At 41.5% G+C, this 21543-nt stretch overlaps 1 protein-coding gene and 1 long non-coding RNA gene across 7 annotated transcripts in view; one reads left to right on the top strand and one right to left on the bottom strand.

Moving 5' to 3' along the window:
* The window catches only part of LOC111263185 (diuretic hormone receptor), a 134484-nt gene that overhangs the window by 90597 nt on the left and 22344 nt on the right, over positions 1-21543 (top strand). For 2 of the 6 annotated variants that reach the window (XM_022838073.2, XM_022838071.2), the window contains 4 exons: positions 10795-11098; positions 11524-11705; positions 12210-12301; positions 16529-16713. In XM_022838073.2, coding sequence (XP_022693808.1) covers positions 10930-11098; positions 11524-11705; positions 12210-12301; positions 16529-16713 — 628 coding nt within the window. In that variant the 5' untranslated portion in view covers positions 10795-10929. Of the gene's footprint in view, positions 1-9397; positions 10108-10291; positions 10573-10794; positions 11099-11523; positions 11706-12209; positions 12302-16528; positions 16714-21543 lie in introns of those variants that run through there. The other 4 variants (XM_086969497.1, XM_022838069.2, XM_022838070.2 and 1 more) reach the window with 4 other exon arrangements.
* LOC111263187 (uncharacterized) lies at positions 845-19685 on the bottom strand. The gene is made up of 2 exons (XR_002682083.2): positions 19394-19685; positions 845-1243 (listed from the first exon to the last, which is right to left on the bottom strand). It is a non-coding gene; the product is annotated as an uncharacterized LOC111263187 (long non-coding RNA).

A 21543-nucleotide genomic window follows, 5' to 3' on the forward strand; every position in this document is an offset into this window, starting at 1 on the left:
AAATACCAATTCATCTGTCTAAATCAGTATCGTAATGTAAACGACAGGATTTGAGTTTAGAGGTGGCATATTGTTAGTATGCATGCAAGACTTGCTAAAAGGAAAATGCGATCCCTTGATTAAATCCGATACAAATGCTCCGTATTCCGAAAATAATTTTTTACAGCACAATTGAACTGAAGCAGAATATTTTTGTTTGTATTTGTTGTTATCTAATAAAATAATTGAATCGGGCCTTTATTACCTTCGATGATAGTTTCGATTTAGGAGATAGGTGTAAGTATACTACTGAAGTTCTTTCAGCAAGGAGAATGCACGCTGATGAGCAAAAATATTCTCACGTATACTTTTTCTCTGTACAAATAAAATAGGATTATCTAAAATGCAGTTAGAGTCGATTTTGTGGTCAGCGTTCGTTCATGGGTTAGGCTCCTTCAAGAGCCTACCTAGTTTCCTACAGTTTCCTTTCGATAAACCAGCCTTTCATAGGCATCATATCTTCGAGGTGTCCGTCCGGAAAATTCGGTGTAATTTTTTTGTTGAGTGTAGAATTTTCTAGAGGCAAGAATTATTGAAACTTCGTGGTTTTTTCATTTTCCTCGTGTCAGCTTTCTTGCGATAAATGACGACCGCTAGTATTACTATATCTATCTAGTATTCGATCTAAGAAAACGTATTTTCCGATGCATGAACGACGACGAATTTTTGCCATATTTTTGCTTGTTTCGCAATAACCTCTAATGTATATTTTGTTCTACAGTTGTGTTTCATCGTTTCTACTAAGCTCGCAGGCTATCGGCAGGATAACGCACTGAATCAAACCTTCAAAGTACAGCGAAACAGATAGAAGGGCACGATGGGGGACGATTCTTACGCATAATTACATCTTACACGCATAATTACACATATCGTATCATTAGCACTATTATTTTTAGTGTGGAAGATACTGAAGCGATATTGCTACCATGATCGGAATGAGTCAGTCAATAAGATGTTGCAGGACACGTAAAACAGCATTGCGCACCGATGGAAGAGTTACCGGGACGTTAGAGACCAATCGAGCTGAAGTGGATGAGTTAAGAAGAACCGTTTGTCTCGAGGGTCGCTTATGGGCATGAGCCTCTTGCAAGGTCTGGTCTGCAGCGGTAAGCAAAGTGACAATCCGTCTCCATCCAGTCGTCGCACGGACATGTACTTGAGTAACGACCGGTAGAAGAAGGAGACAAGAAGAAACAAGCGACGCCTGTAACAACAACAACAACAAAAGGAACAAACCCAAACAGCATGTATCTATGTACCTTATTATCCGACAATATAACGGTAACCAGAAGACTGTTAGAAGGGTCGCTAGGTCGTAGCATACACCAGAGTCCTCAGGCCTCACTTCTCGTCACAGCTATTTCTTTTCCGTCTACCTAGGATAGCCGTCGCGCAGGCAAAATATCTACTGACGAATTACTCCTTTTGTTTAGCATACGGCCTGCCCTTATATATTTCCCCTAGTGGTACAATCTATTTTTGTTAACTACGCTACTTTTTGCTTTGTCGCGCAGTTCTTTGTTATTCTCAACTTAGAGTTATGTAATTAGAAGCTGAAAGAGCTTCCTCCTATGTGAAACCTATGTATCGGCACCATCATCAAGCACAAAACTTCGGCGACTTGCATTATCTATATATACACATGGTGTGGATTATCGGGATCAATTGCTTCGGACCATTGCATCTATCTATTGTATACGATATAGGAATTACAAAGTTACAGTACTTACATTGTTTCGATTATCGGTCGTAGTGTCGATACACAACGTTAGCAATAGAAGAGGATTTCTCGAGATCCAATTGTGTATGGAAACTATTAACCTTGCAATGTTTTTTAGCCTAACGCCAATATGTATGCACAAACACATTTTTCACAGAACATTTTTTACATCAAAAATACGTCTAAGTTGTATTTTTCGTTTATTATACTCTTGTATAGAGTACCTATTTGGTAATAGCGAGTAACCCTGATTGCTAATTGTTGGAGTAATTATCTCGCCTAGATCGTACCTTACGTCGCTCTCGTCATACCATACTAACGGGTTCTATTTCTAGACGCCCGCCTGCCATGACTTCTGCAGCTTCATCGATCCGCTTTTAGGTGCTGAGTCAAGTCCATAACAGCAGAGATTTCCCGGTTGTCAATGATTTTCTTTACTAAAACCGATTCTGTTGAAAGAGGAATTAAAAATCGGATGGACTTTTTCATTCGTTCGGCGAATGTCGTTGCGTCTTGTAAGGGATTAGTTCTTAAGTCCAAAAAAGAAGTGTGAAATGCAAACTGGTGTAATAGAATCGGAGGCATTGCAGGGAGTATCGACGCAACTCCTGGCCGACTACAACAGTGCACTGCTCTAGGCCTAGTATGTGTGTATATATACGGTCTTTGGTGGTGGTGACAGTGCTGCCATTGAGCATACCGATGCCGATGTTGTTCCTACTGCTAGGTGAACTTCCTATTCGGGACTCTGCTTCTGAGAATCGCAATTGGATTTGCGTTGGTGGACAGCAGCCGACTCACGCTTGGCCAGTCAAGAATGACGAACTGTGTGCCATGTCGCCGCAGGAGACGGACACATCGGATTCGAGTGAATAAAGACATCAACCAGATAGAACCAGATGATGAACGAAGACAGAGGGGACCTGGCACACTGTGTCTCCCGGCCTGTCTACTATTTCTTCGTCACTCCTCGCGGCGCTTAGTCGCCGACTGGTGATTAAATGGTGGCGGTTGCCGAATAACCTGCTCGGGCCGACCATTGTTTGTCAGAGTTAGTGAACTAGCGAGCAACGACTGGATTTGTGGGAGGCGAAGCGAGAGAGAACAACCGTCGGCTTGCGAAGTTAACCCGAGCACCGCCTCCCTCACCCCCAACGATCGAGTCACAACCGACAGACCGCCGCCCCTGCAACGAGCCCTTGAAGCGGCTATCGACGGTTGCTGCTGCCATCGCCGGAACCCGCCCGCCCTCAACGGAAAGCAGATTTAGGCCACTTGCTGGTCGGAAAACGACGACAATCACGTCGACGATGACATTACGAAGTAAAGCCGTACAATCGAGAGGGCGGTCGGAGGGTGGATGGGGAGTGATTGGATCGGAGTAGAGGATGTCCGCAGATGGAGGGCTTCAGCAGGAAGACTCCTTTGGCGGCTTTGGCACAGCAACGATTTCAACCGATGGCGAATTGCACTTGAGTAAGTGAAATATAGATGCGACTCGTGTGCCTCCTCTTTAAACTAATAGAGGAGACTGGCCTTCTGGATCCCCTGATTATTGTTTTTCGTCAGAAAGAAGTCCGGCCGACCAGAATTGGCTGGTTCGCTACTTTCAAATGTTTATTGCAGTTGGCTGCTAATTTTACTCGAATGCAGTGAGCAGTAAACAACGTTTCCTTTATTTTGGCTATGATTGAACTTAAAGAAGAAATTGAAGTGTGTTTTTGCTTATCGCGACATGCATTACGTGAGATCTGATAAGCTCCAATTATGGCAGGGATTGGGCCCTTTATACTGACACCGTTTCCTCAATTCAAGACCCCTGTATTGTCGATCCGTTAGTTTGTCTGTATTACTCGTCTATATTTACGAGATATTCTCACATAATGACAGTCTCTTTTGAGTTTAGCACTTTTTGAGGAAGATAATCTAGCAGTACACGTATAAATAGAGATAGGCCTGTAGAGGGCTCAATCAGTACGTTGTTTACTGTTAGACGTTCGTTTACCCATCGAATATCTAAGACTGTGCTTTGGCGAAGGTATAGCTCACCGATATATAGAATCAATCAAACGGAATTGAAGAGGGCTGTAAGGGATTAGAAATCAGGGATTGAGTGTCAGCAGTAGACCAGTAAAAGGATCGAAAGCCGACTACTCACAATAGCTCATCATCCTAATGACGATCTCGTATGATCTATCTGTTTGTCTCTCTATCAATATGGCGGTCCCTGAGCAGATGCCGGCCGCATTCCATGATCAGTTAAGTCCGTAGAGTGCTGAGCTGACACTGCTAGCATGAAAGCTGTATACGGTACCGCATGCTGGTTATAACGGTTTGCCCTGCCTTCTGGTTCCGCTTCGCGGTGACAAGCTGTGAGTAGAGGCAGTGACTGCAGTGGGACAGCTACGATGGAGTCCGTCTCCATTTGAAAAACTCGCTGAGATTGTGCATTACCCTCATCGCGCGCCTAAAGGCAGTGAAGCCAGCAGAACGCGTGCTTCGGATGATGATGCGCTTAACCAACTGTGACACTGCTAAGGGTATGATAGAGGCGTCACAGCGGCAGCCAGAGTAATGATAATACCCATCTCCTGTCTGTAAGTCTTTATGATAACAGGGCCATTAGGTATCGTGGTAGCACAACGCGTACGTCGAACGACTGAATCCTTAGGGTCACCATTATGAGAAAGGTATACGACGGTACTATCGAGTAAACCTATAAGTACATGGATGTACGTGGCAAATTAGCATAATCCACCCTTGATGCACGATGGGTGCTCATTGATTCTGCTTATAGAGGCTTTTTGCTGGCTCCAACGCTGACAGCAGAGCGCAGTCGTTAATCGCAGTGAGTTGTCTTTTTCCTTTTCCCCTATCGAAGCTGAGGTAGTGCGGCGCACCACTATAAGCTAAGACCGGCGCACTGTAGCTGGACCTGATGTCATTGGCTACGATGCCAGTACCGGTCGTAATGGCAGTAGCTGATCGATCTGATAAAGCCAACAGCTGGCGTAAAGGTCACGCCACATCTATCGATCGGGTCGATTAGACCATTCGGTGGCCCCGTAGCAGCATTCAGTAGTCAGCCGTTCGGTAACGCGAGTGAGGTAGACGACCGTGGTGGCGATATTGTCCAGTATAGGATACAAACACAATTCGTTGAAGCTCGTCAAGCTTCGGTGTAGAGGCCGCTAGTTGTACGCCCAGCGTACGCCCGTACGTAGACGGCTGAAGGATGCGACCGATGACAGGCTCTGATAGCCACTATTTGCTGTGACAACAGTATGTTAGGCGTCGACGCATGTGGGGTGACAAGCAATAACACGCGCGAACAGTCCGAGTACGAGAACCAAGTGTTGATCAAGATTGAGAATCGCACAAAACGGTATGAAACAACAAGGCATTGCTAATAGCGACGATAATAGGAACGCCATCGATATGCAGCCAGTGAATCAATCGCGGCTGGTCACTGACATCGTGGTAAAGAATAGAAGTGTGACGGGCAGCTGGCTATGGAACCGGACACGTTGCTTCCTCAAAAAGTGTGGCTTCCTCAATAAATCAGTATGTAGAATGGGCGACATTTTGCTTTTACGGGTTTCTCGTAGAGTTACCAGAAGCTCAGTATGGGAAGCGTATTATTATTATAGACGCACTGATGTTCAGTAACTGGAGCATATCGGCACAATTTTTTCAACTTATTACTCCCAGTCAACACGCCACCTTGTTGTGCAATACTGCTATAGTAGCGGATGGCTGTTGAATAAGTTATTCCTCCCGTAACTTCAGCTGTCTTGTACAATCTGAACAAGAGTCATTTTTATGTTATCATCAACAGCGATTTGTACTATATATATGTATACATATATTTAGTTCTACTATTTGAAACACAGAGACGGTCGGCGTGTACGGCAATGTCAATTGCATTACCTGCCTCAAACCAGCAGCAGGACAATAAATAAAAATTAAACGTAATAATAGTCCAGTCTACGATTGTACGCGTACGTAAAAACCCTGTTAAACGTTTTTGTCACTATCATTAAGAGAATACAAACAGACTTTTAAATTGTTTTTCATCTACATCGTTCAAAGCTCAGCAGGGGAGTAACTTAGTCATGAATGCTGACGTTATTTCACAGAACGAAGACGTAGAAATGGGCTTCAGTAGGTGCAGTAGTTCAATGTGCTCGTATCTATGCGATAAGGCCAATAGCTATGCGATAATTTTCAAGCATTCATACCAAATACTGGGCGCGAACGCTTAGAAAACGGTAATAGCAGGCCGACATAAATAGTCAGTCAGCTAATGCGAATGTCACGAAAAGGAGAATGAACTTTTGTGACACGAAAAAAGCATCCGGGATAGTTTTTAGAGGATTCCAAGGTAGCTTTCCAACAGCGTCATTGGTCATAATATAAATTGCTCTAAGAAGTGTTCTTTGAAAGGCCTTATTTTGGTTACCATTGCAAAGGTACTCCAGAATGGCTCTCGACACGCACTTACGTAAAAGCTGCCTACACTTGCTCACACATTTGAAAGTATGATTTTTGTTGTCGTATTTATAAGAAAAAACTTTGAAGTATCAAAGTTCCGGAAGATCAAAAGTACCGGCCGCCAAAGTTAACAGCTTTTACCATCTAACAACGACGTTTAAAAATTAGGATAATTATCAGTAAAAGCGGAAATTCCGCATTTCTTGCGGAATATTTTGAGACTGATAGGCCACTATTAGTATTTACGAGCTACCAAAAACGTTAAAATAAGGTTCACTGCCTATTTTGTTTTTAATTATATCATTCGTTACAATATTCTTCAAAGTATAACTCTAAAGGCCTTATTTAAATATAGCCCATTAAATAATTATATTTCAGTGCTTCGAATGAACCTAACATTCTTAGTCATTTTTTATGAGAACGTCTGTGACTCTCTTCTTCACGAGCCGCATTTCAAACGACCCATAAAATGAATGGCGTGAAACCCTTTATCGTTAAAAGGATGTTAGGTTTATTTAACGGTAGGGTAAATGGAGTATAATCTGGACTCCATTGTGAGCCTAGCACATCTACTACCTAATATTCGGCGTTTGCCGTAAAGGGGAAGATGAAAGTTATCTGTATACTGAGTGGGCGCTCATTTTGCAGTGATACGGGCCAAGCAACATCTCCTACCATCGACAAGTACATAGACGACGACAGACAAATTTTACATAAGAAAGTTTGTTTATGATTTTCGACAAGCGTGTTCTTTATAAGTTGATCTTCAGTAGGCCTCCGTCATGCTATTCCTACTATTACATCAACCTGTCTACTCATCTTTCTTGGTCCATATGGCCTGCGAAGGGACTGTTATCTATGTACTTTACTTCGATCGTCCTGTAGATTGTTCTCCTATAAAACACGAAGTCTAGACGCTTTGAAAAAATTGGCAGTTTATATGAAATTAGGCTGCATACGAAGAATTATTTTCCTCTCTGTGTTGACCAGCATTCGTGGACAAGCCAAGCCTGGACTATAAAGCTGATACGAAGGCCAGGGACAGGTAAAAAGGTAGTAAAAAAGCAACAGCTTCAAGAACCCGTTCGTTCGCCTCAAGGATTCAGATTTCCCGAAAAGTAAAGGACGTATGCTAAAAAGAGTAGAAGCCAGTTAGATCAGTAGATAGGTGTGCTGTCTCCTCAAGTAATTTCCCCACAATGAATAATCCAGCTGAGTTGAAGACACCGGGCCTTATTGAATCTGAAAGATATTGCTAGAAAGGGAAGAGCCCTGCGGGTCAGTCGGGTGGGAAGGCAATAGTAATAACGGTGTCTGTGTTGTCCAGACAGCAGTTATCGTAACCGCAGTAGCAGTCAATTGGTAGAATGGATGAACATTTGGTCGCGGTACGGTACGCCTTTGATGCTGGTACTGCAAGAGGTTATTTCGTGCAAACAGGACGCCTTGAAAGAAAAGTTGCAGGAAGGCAATATCTACAGAGGGCCAACCGCAGCGAAACATTCATTTCGTCTAGCATTTAAAGGGGGCTGTTGCCCGTGAACAAGTATCGGGAAGAAATGGCCAAGGCCAGACTTAACGGTATCTTCTGTTTAACGTTGCCAAGCAGAATGTACAAATCCACATAGACATGTCTCGGCCCGCAAAGATTCTGTTGCGATGCGGCGAACCTTTCTGACGCCACCCTTTGAAAGAAACACGCGAGTATGTATACTTCTCTACAGGATAATAAAAGTAAACAATTGAAAAAGCTACTCCTGCGAAACTTTTGTTGACGAGAGTGTTTTTGATAGATTAGAGTAGAAAGCTTTGTACCTAAATGCATGAGGTGTAATAATCCTAGTAATATGTATTATTTGGAATAATAACACATGTTAGCTTCCATTTGCTTCGAAACAATGTTTTCCCTTTTTTTTTTTTCTAAAGAAATAGTTTAACTGTTCCTACTCTGACATTTTCATTGTGACTGAAACATTTGTATTGCTGTTCGTTCCGAAATTTAGCTTGCGGTATATCGCTATTTTTAACGACACGAAGAACTGTATTTCAAAATCGGACCAAGATTGCACGAGTTTCGATTATGTACGAAAATGATACAGATTTGAAATGAAAATGTTTGTTTCCAACATCTCTATTAAAACGGTTATCAGTAAGCTACATTGCTTGCCTCCAGGTAATACCGGCATAAATGGTGCTACTGATAGGAAGGTAATAAAAGATAAGCACATTAAATACTACATGATTTCCGGGACTCGTTATGTGCGCATGTCAGCGGGCATTAACTGGAAACAACGAAGCCAGAGCAAACCCTAACGCTTCGTAGTGATCCATCTCTAAACACCAACCTTCCTTCTTCCCATAGTTTTTTCTAAACATTTCTCTTTCTAGCCATCTGTCGATCGCGTCCGGTATGCTACAAGGGCGCATCAAATGTTGGTTAAAACTTGTTAATGGTGAATAAAACAAAATTATGTTATATAAAAAAATAAAGGTCTTCTACGCAGAAATTTACTATTTAGGATGTGGCACGCTTTAGGAGTGCCCTTCCTAAGGAGTAAATATCCTCACTAAAGGATTGCTAACATCCGTTTCCGTTCCATCATCGGCTGCGGCCGACATAAAAGTTCTCAAAAAATCCTCGTATGTTTAAGTTAGCGAACACCTAAAGATTTTCCCTAAAAGCTTTTTCGTTTGTAGGCATGAATGAGAGCGTATTCGCAGCAGTTCCAGGAACGTTCCTCACGAGTACCAAATTGCACAGTTACAGAAGCAAACAGATTGCTTCTGGACATTTCACTCGAAGCGTGAGGTGTAAATAACACAACCACTCCTGCCCTCTCTCTAAGCACTAGCAGAAGTTTGATGATTAACTGCGATGCGATTAGAGCTTTTCTTAGTTCTTCCATTAGGCACACAGGGTACGTTGCACGTAAGTTGGCAAATCAGATAACCGACAAAACTCTATTTTCAGATACATTCAATGTCACAGCCGTAAAAGACTCATAGAGGATGATCGAGCGACTTGTGCTGATTTTCTAGATAGACGCATAACCAATACAAAGACGTCTATTATGGCTTTATAATCGGTTGAAGAAGATGTCGCCGGGACAGCCAGTATGACTATTACCATCTATCGTTAACATTTTATTGCTGCTTAAAGGAGAAGGTCATAGCTACAGTGAAAAAGGGTACTCGTTCAGATCGTTTCGCATGGCGACGGCATTAGCGGTAGAAATTCTCGTGAAGGTTAGCAAGAGCGAACGAAGTGAACGCCTTCGGCGACAGTGAACGCATGAACTCTTTCAAGAGCGCTTATCTCCACGGAGGAGCTTGACATTGCGTGGTAAGAGGAACAATACGAAGCGGATCCAGACCGCTGGATCGCTCGAAAAAGGATCTGTATAGAGCCAGAGAACGTTCTGCGGCGGTTGCAAAGAGTTAATAGTCACCTCCGCGACTCTGTTGCCTTTGATCTTTTACTTTTACATTTTAACCCACGGCCTGCCGTATCATGCGCGGTTAGCTCAAGGCAAATAAAGAACACTCAGTCTAAATAGAAGCATAGCAGGAGATAGCGGATTGGGACGGACGTTCAATTTCTTTCATTCGTACATCCACATACACAAAGAAGACTTTTCCTCTTGTACACTAGAAAAATACGAAGGTCGGCACCTAAAACTGCGATCTGAGAGAACAAGTCGATGTAGTATGCACGAAAACACGGAAGGGGGCTGAGCTCAGTGCTGCAACGATGCTGCAAAGCGATGTCAAGGATAACATGGAAAGCTGCCCCGAGAAAACACCGGTCTTTGATTCCGCATTGGGCAACTGCAATGCAGCCATAAGAGGACCTTGTAAGAGCGTATTACATCAAAATCGAGTTTATTCTAGTTAATTCAAGAGGCAGACTGAATAGTCAACACAAACTAGGAAGCTAATGTACAATAAACACATTCTAATTATATACATTGCTGTCTTTGCAGGCGTATTTTAGGCTGAAAAAAAGAATGTAACATGTTGAGACGTACGTCATCATCCGAGTATATATATCTTAATAGATATTACTCCTTCAATAAGGCGCTAGTGCAACTTATGTAGTGGCTAAAGCACAGCTTGAACGAGTTGGTCGACTGCGATTGCAGTTCTCTCCGTAGTAACTTATACCAATTCGAACTTCGAGATCGTCTAATTTACAAAGCGTGAAAAACTCTTATGATAGAGCACAGGCCAAGCCTAATCTTCACATTTACAAGGGTGACTGTGTTCGAGTAAATATGATCTGGTCAGAAACAGACTTGCTTCTATCAATTAATAATAAGGTAAACGCACAGGATTTGTGCTTAACTATTCCTACCGCATTTATCCTTATCATATATAAACTCTTACACTACACGACGCTGGTGTTAGTACTTTGGATAGCATAAATATTTGTATTAGTTATGTTTTTGCTTCCATTCATTATAACAGTATTTAATGACATTGTGCTTCTTTTATGTGTTTTTTTTAATTTCGTTGCGTTTTGATTGGTCAATCGGCGGCAGTCAGCGGAAGTGAGTCGCTTTCGGTGGTGCGTGGCGCCATCCTCGACGCCACTCCCGGTTTCATCCCCAGAGCCAGCCATCGCTTTTGCATCGTCGTCACCGCCGCCCTTCGGCGTCAGGCGCGGGGCTCGTGCAATGGCTACGCCTTCGGCAAAGGACAGCGTCATGACATGGGACATGTCAGAGCCCGTGGGCAACGGTACCGACAACAGTAATGCCCTGTCGATGATTGACTGTCTGCTCAACGCATACAATAGCAGTCTTCTTAGGTCTTCTAGCAAGTACTGCAACGCTACGTGGGACGGTTAGTACCCGCCATTTTATTTAGTTACTACGATTAATCATGCGCAAATTGCTTCGGGCAAATTTATATATGAGATGATCATTCTACGATATTTATCCCTTGTACTTCATTCACGGCATTCTGTTGCTTTATTTTTAAGAAAATGCCAGTTCTTATCTTTTAGTGTGCCGACGTTTTCAGTCTCAAATATTATCATTGACTATACCTTAGGCATCTGTCAGATCATATTATCCGTGATACTATCGAGGCCTTCCTTAAGTAAAACATTAAAAGCGTAAGCTTGCAGATAAAATGCAAACAGCCGAAATCTAAGAAATCACCCAATTCTGTTATAATTATTAGATCAATTCAATGAAGGACGATAAAATCCACAGTAGCTATCTGACCGGCGTGATCTAACTTGTTTATTTTTCATGCATAATCAGGTTTGTCATGTTGGCCACTGACGCAGGCAGGACGCTTGGCAGAAGTGCCATGCTTCGAGTCTCTAAACGGCCTATATTACGACACTTCGAAAAACGTGACGCGTAGGTGCTTCCTAAATGGCACTTGGCACGCGAAAAGCGATTATTCCAACTGCGTACCGCTCATCTCTATTGATAATCAGGTCGATGTTACTATCTCGCCATTTACAAGTCACTTTAGGTCTTGCTTTAGTCCGGGCTTACAATGCCATTGCTCGTCTCTAGTGTTATCAAAGACCCAACTAAAAGCGTATCGATATTTGTTTGTCATCTTTGTTTGTATAGTGTTGATTGGTTGTTATTTAGCAGTTAGTAAATTTCGGGCTTGAAAAATGCAAGGAAGTTCTTTACTTATAACTAGAAAAAGCAATAGCTTATCTGTTTGATGTTGACCGCTACACAGTCACGAGATAGTGGATAGAGCTTGCTACGCCTAAAACAAGAATAAAGTTAGGATTAAGTTATATTATTGTAGAGCAATAGGGCTTGAGAAGCTTGCTTCTGATTGGTTAGTAATAAAAAAACGACGAGCCCTTGATGTAGCGTCCAGGCTATTAGAGATCATCTGCCTGTTAGGCACCATCGTGTTTACACAACTCCTGGTTGTCCGCATTATGTTTATTGCTTTACTATTCAATCTCTTTCAGAATCAAACATCAAATATAATGATATACTCGATCGGGTACGGATGCTCGATGGTAGCACTTATTATAGCCATTTGGATATTCATCTATTACAAGTACGTGAAGCTAAGTAATTTTTCAATTAGTAAGTAAGTCTGTAGCACAGTTTTAACAATGAACCTTATAATTCACATAGACGTAACTAGTTTTAGATTGTGGCCGCATTTTGACAGGTCAATTTTTTAGCACTTGACATAAACGCCAGTAATTTATACATAGAGCATAAGGATGCCATGATTACAGTTTGACCCACCGAAAATAGGGTCAACAATTATAATACATACTTTTGAGGCCGCGTTGATAATATTAGCAGGTAAAGTAATCTGTAGTGCGAGACTGTAGTCAACATCAACAAACTGATAGTCATTAATAGAAAGGTTCCCACGGCGAGACGTCCATTGAAATCGAGGAAACCCTCGATTTATTCTAATCCCCCCCCCCCACACACACACACACACCCCTATGATTTTTCGCTGTGTCGAATCCCTAATTTTCCCCCAGGCTGATCCGGTTGTTAGACGAGAGCAAGATTATTTAGGTCGACTAGGTTTGATCCAGTAGATATTGTGCAGCACACTTACTAAATATACGTAGACCTGATCGGCAATTAAGAAACGTTAAAAAAAACTGATAGTGTCATAAAAATGATTATCCAAGATACGAACAGGAGACATGTATACGCTGTCTGCTTTCGAATTCGATTTAATCTGGATGGTATCAAATTTGTTCAGGAAAAAGCCCTAACTTAGTACCAAAAAGGACCCGATTCTATTTGTGGTGCCAAATTCCAGGTAAAAATGATATATCGAATCGTTGACGCTGTAAATTCAGCGGACCAAAAGGTCTTGAATAGATCTCGAGAAGTAGTGTGAAACATAGTTCCTATTGTTGAAAAATGAAAGGAGTAAAGTTCATTATATCTTCTACGGTATATACTCTAACGTAGACAAACTACGACTATCTCAAAAATAGCATCGTTTTTCTAAGGTACACTTACACCTTTGTAGAAACAAATGTACCTACAGATATTTATTTAATCTTATCCTTCGACCGTTCGTACGGTTTCAGCGCTGCGCACCGGTGCTGCGTAAGCACAAACCGATAACACTATTTGTAGCTATGCATCGTTGAAGAGGACTACATTTCGTAGTGGATCCATGCCGGTGTCGGTCGAGTTGTATGTTTATGATAAGCGTGCATGCCACTAGCACAGATTTACTTCATACGCTTGTTGATACGATCGCGTAATGGCTATATGTCAACTCTGAAGGCTTATATTTTAACCGGTTTCGTCCTCCAGCTCATGGTGACGCTTCGAAATGAACCTGCTGTAGTAGATTAGATAGCACGTCGTATCCACGTTGAACAGATATTCATCTACTTCCTTACGTAGCGTCTTTTACGTACAGACAGTATTTCGCATCTGTGGAAAACATAAGCTCCAACTTGTGATCGGACTATCCCGGCTAGGTACAATTTCTCAGGGAACATTACAAATATCTGTTAGCAGAAGTCATTTTGGGCTGAACTCGGGACTCGGGACGATTCTGACCGGACACGAAGTCAGACTAGCTAAACTCGGTTCCAGTTGCATAAATTATCCGTTTAATACCCGTCCATAATGGCATGCAAATTTTACAAGTACAGGCACATGGTGGTATAGCGTTTTTCGTCTATTTATTCTTCATATCTTGGCTATTCTACGAAGTGGCTGGATCGGCTAGACCTTTTTGAAAAATGGTCACCATTCACTGGGTTAAGTTGGGCTGACGACGCACACTGTCCATACGACAAGTCTGATCGAACAAAGATGCAACACAAATATTCGCTAGTAGTATAAGACATGGTCGTGCTATCCAACCTGGATATGATTCTACCACAATGTACATATAATACACATTCGAATTTGCCTATTTTCATTTTTCCACTTAAAGAAATACTCGTTTTCTGTTATATGTGATGCATCATAATACTACTAATCGATTTGTATATACTGACAACGCTCGGCAGAGCGTTTGTTTGTTCGGTGTAGTATAATACGATCAATGGCGTAATGCAATAAATAAAAGGCAGATTTCTATGAATAGTCCTTATGCTAAGATGCTTCCTATTAGCTGTCCCTTGTGATTTTTTTTGCCATCCAAGCTCGGTCCTATTTATTGCCTGTTTTATGATATCTTATAATTAATAAAACGGACGTCTGAGCTGTAACTTAACTTAATCGTAAAATGACAGAATCTACCGAGGCCTCCGGACAACGGAGTCCTCTTCAGTGTAAATAGAGCAGACGCTTTTCATATCAGAATCGGTAAGTTCTCAATTGGCCAATAAATAGAGAATTTCAAATAGATACGAAATATAGTCAACATTCTTTAAGCGAATAAAGTTTATCGCTGAGTATGCCCGGATCTACTCACGATTACCAAAAACATATATGGCGTTATTATGTCCTTCACTTATATTAGCCAACAAAGTAAGCTACGATAATAAGTTGCGTTATACAATGCACAGTGTACTTATAAAGGTATGCTAAAGTTTAGTGGTATTAACTATAATTTACTCGTACTAAACTATTATTCTGTACTACGTAACAACGCCAAGTTCGTTATCATTATAATAATAGGCTAAGATATTGTCAAGAGTTCAGAGTCTTCTAAGCATTCTCTCTATCTATGTATCAGCGTCACTATCTGGACGTGTGTTGTAAATTACACAAGATACTCACTTCGAGACCGTCAAACGTCACGTAATTTTCTGAACAGCCCGTATGGAATAGCGTAGGTAGTGGAATATGTCTTCCCCGCAACGATTGTAATTTGAATATTAAGCTGTTATGCAGCAGTTGGAGCTATGAGCCTTGAATAGTAATAATTAAGGCTCTCCGTGTTCACACAATGACTTTGGATCAAATCTACGTTTGTTACACATAGTGAACCAGACGCGACGAACGTCACTAAGACATGCAATGCAAGCGATCAAAGTCAACCTTTTCGCTGGCTACGCTACAGAAAAAGGCTTAGCCGAACCTGATGAACAATCTGCCTGCTCGCCTGAAATCGATTGGACCTTATTATCTAAATCATTAGGACTATGTTATTGTCTTTAACGCCAAAAAACTACAGCTGGGCTCCTTATAGTCCGCAGTGTGCTGTTTTTGATAAGTCGGATATCTGTATAAGGCCCAATCGTGAAGTTGGATGATAAACAAAAGATTCAAACTCGTTCAACTGCTACTTCTCGGATCGTCGTTAAAGCTTCACACAATGAAATTACATTTAGAAATTAAACAATCATTAATGAACGTGAAAAATAACATGGTTACGTACGTTCCGGCCGACGTCACTGTGGGTTGGCCCTTTGCGCTCGATTACACGAGTAAAAAACGTGTTGCATTGTATTTGCCGTCCGCATTGCTAGCCCTTTACTATTTTACTTAACCGCTCGTTAGCTTCGTTGTTCGCGTTGTCTTTCTTGGTTGAGCTGCATGTGACACTACCATAAACACTAGTGTTGATTTTTTTTATTGATCTTCTTCTATTTTTTTGGAAAAATACAAGTTACTACTGTATGTTTCTGATAAACATGCGGCGTGGTAAATTTCAGACGTTCAGATCTACTGCAGTAAATGCTTAATACAGGAAAGACACGCGACGTGTGAGGCTTGCAGCAGTCGTGAGCAGCATATACAGAAACAGCATTGAACTAAGAAAGAAAAGGTACCACTCAACTGAAGAAACCCAATGGGCAATATAGACGAAGGCGCATTCTGGGCTAATTAAAAGAGGCCATTTTGTAACTGGCCCATCCGTAGCACGCAGGCATTATTTAGACGGCGGTGCTTTTCTGACTACGTATCTTTTTCAACGCATACCATTGTAGACGCGTTTATGCTGTCGTCATATTCGACCATTATGAACGATATGTAAAAACGAACTTCGCGAACACGTCGAAACTTTTAGGTAATCCCAGATCTGTATATAAAGGGCCACCCACATAGGGCCCACTAAATCTAGTTATCTAAGTCAGCTAGCTAGCGGCAACTCTGTGCATTGTGACCGATATAGACACACGTAGAACAATAGACGTGAACATACATCGCAATCAAGCCGGACTCACAATGGTTACTACAACCAGGTTCGTACGCGTGAAGCTAAAAAGCGCGTATCACCGATTGCAGGACCAAATACAAGGAAACAACATTTGTTATAGCATACAAGGTGGTGGATCTCAAATCAGCAACGAATCGCTAATATTTATTGATTTTTCTCTGTCAACCTTTTCAGGGATTTACGATGTTTACGAAATACAATCCATCTTAACCTCATGGTAACCTATCTGCTAACAGCCATCGTATGGTTTACGATTCAACGACTAATTCTCGTTCGGGAGTTCGGGGATTTCACGTGCTACCTCTATATACCGCTCACGTATCTTATGGGCACGAGCTTCTTTTGGATGTTTGTCGAAGGTACCAAGCTAAGACAATATGTCGTAGATATCGAAGATTCTCTTCGAATCCCATGACCGATGAAGGCCTATAAGTTCGTTATATGAACTATAGCTTCACTAATACGTTGTAGTGTAATTCAAAGTTGGAAGAGTGCAAATGATTATACCTGTATGTTCCACTATTTTTCTGTTACTATCTGTTATTACAATCGTTCTCAGTACTACACTAAATAGGTCGCAGCTAGCTTCGGCGTAATCAACGAAAATGTGGAAAGCTACTTCGGTTTGCCGTAAATAGTACATGACTTCGGCCGAACAATAGACGCTTTTAAAAGTGTACCTATAGGACAGGCTTCTATTTACAAACGCAGCACCTTTGTTCACTGGGAATTTTTTCCTGTTCGAGAGATTTTATCAATACTATCCACCGACGATGCTAAAGCATTTGAGATAGGCCCCAAACAGCCAAAGCTTTGCCTTGCGGATGACTGCGAAAGGACGCGAAAAAACTCTGGCCGAAAATGATCCCTTCACGTCCTGTTACCATGCACGGACTGGTTCGAACCTTTGCCGCGCATACGAATTAGAGTTCATAGCGAGCTCGCTATATTTGGATGCTTCACCAACAGCAGTTGAATCGAACTACATCAAGCCATTTTGCTGCTATGCTACACCCGCAGGGTTGTACATATCCTACGCAACATGTAGTTATTACACATATCCCTAGTGGCTTTTTGTCGTCTTGTTCGACTATAAAAACGACGGTCAATTGATTTGGTACTCGCATGTTACTATCGTCATCGTTGTAGAGAAGCATAGTTGCCTGAGGCTACAGTGTTTTGCGATTGTAACCAGAATGCACTCGGATGCTGTACACTAAGGATGGTAAGATGTACATCGCAACGCAGCTTGCTAATGCTGTGCGTCAAATGCTGCGCCGTGGTCAGAAAAAAGGACGCTGACGTTGGCTGAAATGGTCCGCCCTTACATATATTTCTTTTAGTAGCACTTTTCAGGGACTAGAGTTTCCACCCACATAACTTGCTCGTTAGCGCCGCCAATGGCGGTGGGCTGCAAGCTGTGTTGTATGCGATACTGCCATGCCGAAAGGATTTATAGTTGGAATCAAATAATCGGGGTGACCGTAAAGCGAAAAGAGAAAAAGCTATGGTTTTACGTTGTCTAGCGCTTGAAGGCCTGCGCCACCTTTCTGGACATTGTCCCAGTTGGTGGCGACACGTGAATTTGCAGAATTACAAATACTGAAAAAGCACAACCAGAATTGGAATACTGCAATCCCGTACACTTTGTCAAGCTGCGACTTCACGCACTGTCTACAACTTACGAGAAATCCTTTGCCAAGTAATATTTAATAGGTTTCTGCAAACTTGAGTTTTTTTTTCATACGATATTTAGCTGTGAGATGAAGTAAGTTTAGTGTTTGTTCTTAATTATCGTAACAATGTACATATATCTCGTGTCTAAAGAAGGAAGACAGTGGCCTGAACTTCTCTCCTAAACGAAAACTATCTACTCTAGCGTGCGCATTATAGACTGTTTATTGTACAGGCCGTCGTTTGATGGTGGCAGTTCGTTCGTCTTCTGAACTTCAAGTCTGCAGAACTAATGCGACACCTGTGACGCTAATTGACTATGAATGTGCCGACATAGATTGTGTCTGCACGATTTTTATTGTTTTCACGTAGTTTAGTTCATTATAAAGCGTTGATCCTTCTCGAACCATTTTACTAGTATTGGCCTCTAGACTAATAGCTGCTACTCGAATACGAAAACCAGCATAACATTTAAACTTGAGTTTGTCACCTACGTTGCAAGCAGGTGATTCACAGGAATAGGCTGGCTTTTAAGCCAAAGGAGACAATGCTTGTTTGTATGTTTGTACACCACTTGATTACGTTGCCACGATCTAAGACATCTAAAAAGATCATTGTCCCATTAAAATCATATAGGGATCCTAACTCTGCAATGTTTCGCCTTTGAATCTGTTATGGAAGGGCCGGTCGCTGCTCCACTACGACACCTCACTATGCGACTAATGAAAAATCTTGAGGGATGAACGTACAGCGCCCACCCGAGTTCGCAAGTGTCATATGTTATATCGCAAAGAAGGTCTTCCACCTTTATGTTCCGCTAATCATAAGAAAATTAATTAGGTTCTTAATAAATTGAGGCAAATTAAGGTTAGTTAATATTCTGCTGACAGTCGAATTTGGGGTCATGTAAAATGTAGGTCAGTGTGACCCCAGATAAAATGAACATAAGAATGCTCTTATGCGGAACATTGTTGACTTCATATTTTACCAGTTGAAACTAACGTGTTCAGCTAATCAAACTTTTGTTCAAGCATCACGATGTTCCGCAGGTCTATAAACGCTAGACTATTTATGTGAATTAAAACAATAATACTTTCGCTGGTTTACATTTTACACGGAGACAAGTGCGTATGTGCGCTTTTTTTTTTACTGATAAATCTTCGAGCTACTGCCGGCATAACCTAAACCAGCACAAAAGACAATAAGGCTTCCAGGCTTCGGTATACAAGACAGCCATAGATACGCCCTATTAAAATAAACTGGAAATACTATTACCATTGATTTTGAAGCTTTAAGGAAAAAGTGTGCTTGACCTAAAAGTTCCTATCCATTCGCTCGAACAAAAGAATCGAAGTTATATCATACCGAAAACGCACGGGTTCGCCGTGTCAAGGCCAATGTCGTGTGGACGAATCGGAAGAATCGCATGATGATCAATGCTTCGCAGTATTGTCGTCGCCTTTTTAAGTTACCTCTGTTCCTGCTGTCAGTGTTTAAGAAACGAGTAAATAAACGCCATAAAAACTGCGCGACCAATGTGGCCCCAGGGATAATTCGTCTCGGATGCTTACATACACATGTGAAGTTCTAGTTAACGCGTTATTTAATCATTTATTAAACGTAGATAACTAGCTAATTATTTATTCGTGTACAGCTATCGAAATGTATGTGCAGGTACATTTAGAAAAAAAGAAAAACTGTTAACTCTTACTATACTTTGTTGAGTAAAAATTAGCCAAGTGAACATTCATAACTACTTATTAAAAGTATAGCTGACTTACATCTAACGTGACCTCCTTCAGCCTTTTGATGACCTCAACTACTTCTAACGGATGTTGAAGCGCTTGTCATCGTCAAATATGAGTTGGCTGGCCGCGACAACCGGCACGCCTAACTCAACTTTGTTCTTAGTCCTTATTACTATGGTGGGAAAGGACGGAAAGGCGAGAGGCTAACTGCCAGGCGAACCCCGTCAGTTATAACTCCGACAACCACGAAATGATGCATTGCACCCCACGCGTTGGCCTTTGTCCCTCGAAGGAGGATCTGGACACTGACGGCCGGAACCTTCTTTTGACTTCTAGCGCTTTCTGGTTTACCATCGCTGAATTAGTCACGTCAGAAGACTAAATGGATCGGCCCAACGTTTGGAAACGCTACGTCATCATGCTTACGCTCGATGTCCGTTTGTGAAGTCAAAGTCCAGTGAACTTCTCCACAGAATAAAGACTGGATGGCAATGATGAAATCAATAATTGTTCGCTCACTTGACTATTACCCCAAACGTAATCACAGCTCGATTATAGTCACACGTTTTCCCTTGGAAATGAGGCATTTCTCTAAGATTATTGCGTATATGGTTACACGAAAGGATCTATGTGGCATACGATCATGTCACGGTAAGTAATAAACCGAACAAATCCTGAAGATCAATTAATTCATTAGTTGTCCTGTGGCGCCTCGTCGTGCCAGGGGCTAACCAACAGAAAAGAGAGAAGTCTTCGTTCGTTTTGTCAACTTCGAATTCATTGTGGAGCAAACAAATTTTTTCTTTAATTCCAAATGCACACTCAACGTCAAATACTGCCACAAAACAATGATAACGGCCAGTTTGGCAAAAATGTTCGTTTAAGTTCATCATGAAAGGTTAACGTAAAATCTTCATTAGTCTACATCTAAAAAAGAGCTCTAGCGATGGAACCTGCACTTGTGCCCCATGATAAAAACAATCATTGCAATGAATCTCTCCTGAATCCTAAAATTTAATAGCATCTTAGTATCATATTGTCATGCTTGTTGGCCCTGATATAAATAAGATCGCCTTAGATGCCGATAAATGCATATTTTTAAGCATATAATAATTATTAGTAACTGTTAACAATGACCTGACCTATATCGACTTATCGCTAGTAACGGATTTTGTACGGTTATGAGCAGTATAAGGTTTATAAAGTTACAGGATACGACATCGAACTGACGAATATAGCGAATTTACGAAATATATATATATATATATATATATATATATATATATATATATATGGGTAGGGAATATTATCAATAAATTTATGGAAAATTGCTTCAAGAAAATATTGATTAAACTCACTCGTGCCGGTGAACGATATAACCTCACAAGGTGTTGTATGGGCCGCTAATGATGATTGGTGCGAAGAGGTCAGTCATCAAACAGGACAAACAGGTTTTTCCTTTTCTAAAAAAAAAAAAAAAAAAAAAAAAAAAAAAAAGCTGTAATTATAACTACAGAGGTCTATGCTTCAAAATGACTTAGTCCCAAGTTTGGCAGATAAAAGAGTAGGATCGGTCTACCACAAATCGATGCGAGTTTTCGGATGACCGAGTTATCAATCAGTACGTCCACGAGCTGCACTTTGCTCGAGTGCAGCGAGTGGGAACAATGACAACGCGCTATCTAAACCACCCAGCCGGACTGACGCCTGTACCCCTACCATAGCTCTGCCTAGTTCCGACATAAATCGTTCTTTCAAATAGTCAAT

This window comes from Varroa jacobsoni, unplaced genomic scaffold (assembly GCF_002532875.2).
Source record: "Varroa jacobsoni isolate VJ856 unplaced genomic scaffold, vjacob_1.0 scaffold_742, whole genome shotgun sequence".
Taxonomy (NCBI): Eukaryota; Metazoa; Arthropoda; class Arachnida; order Mesostigmata; family Varroidae; genus Varroa; species Varroa jacobsoni.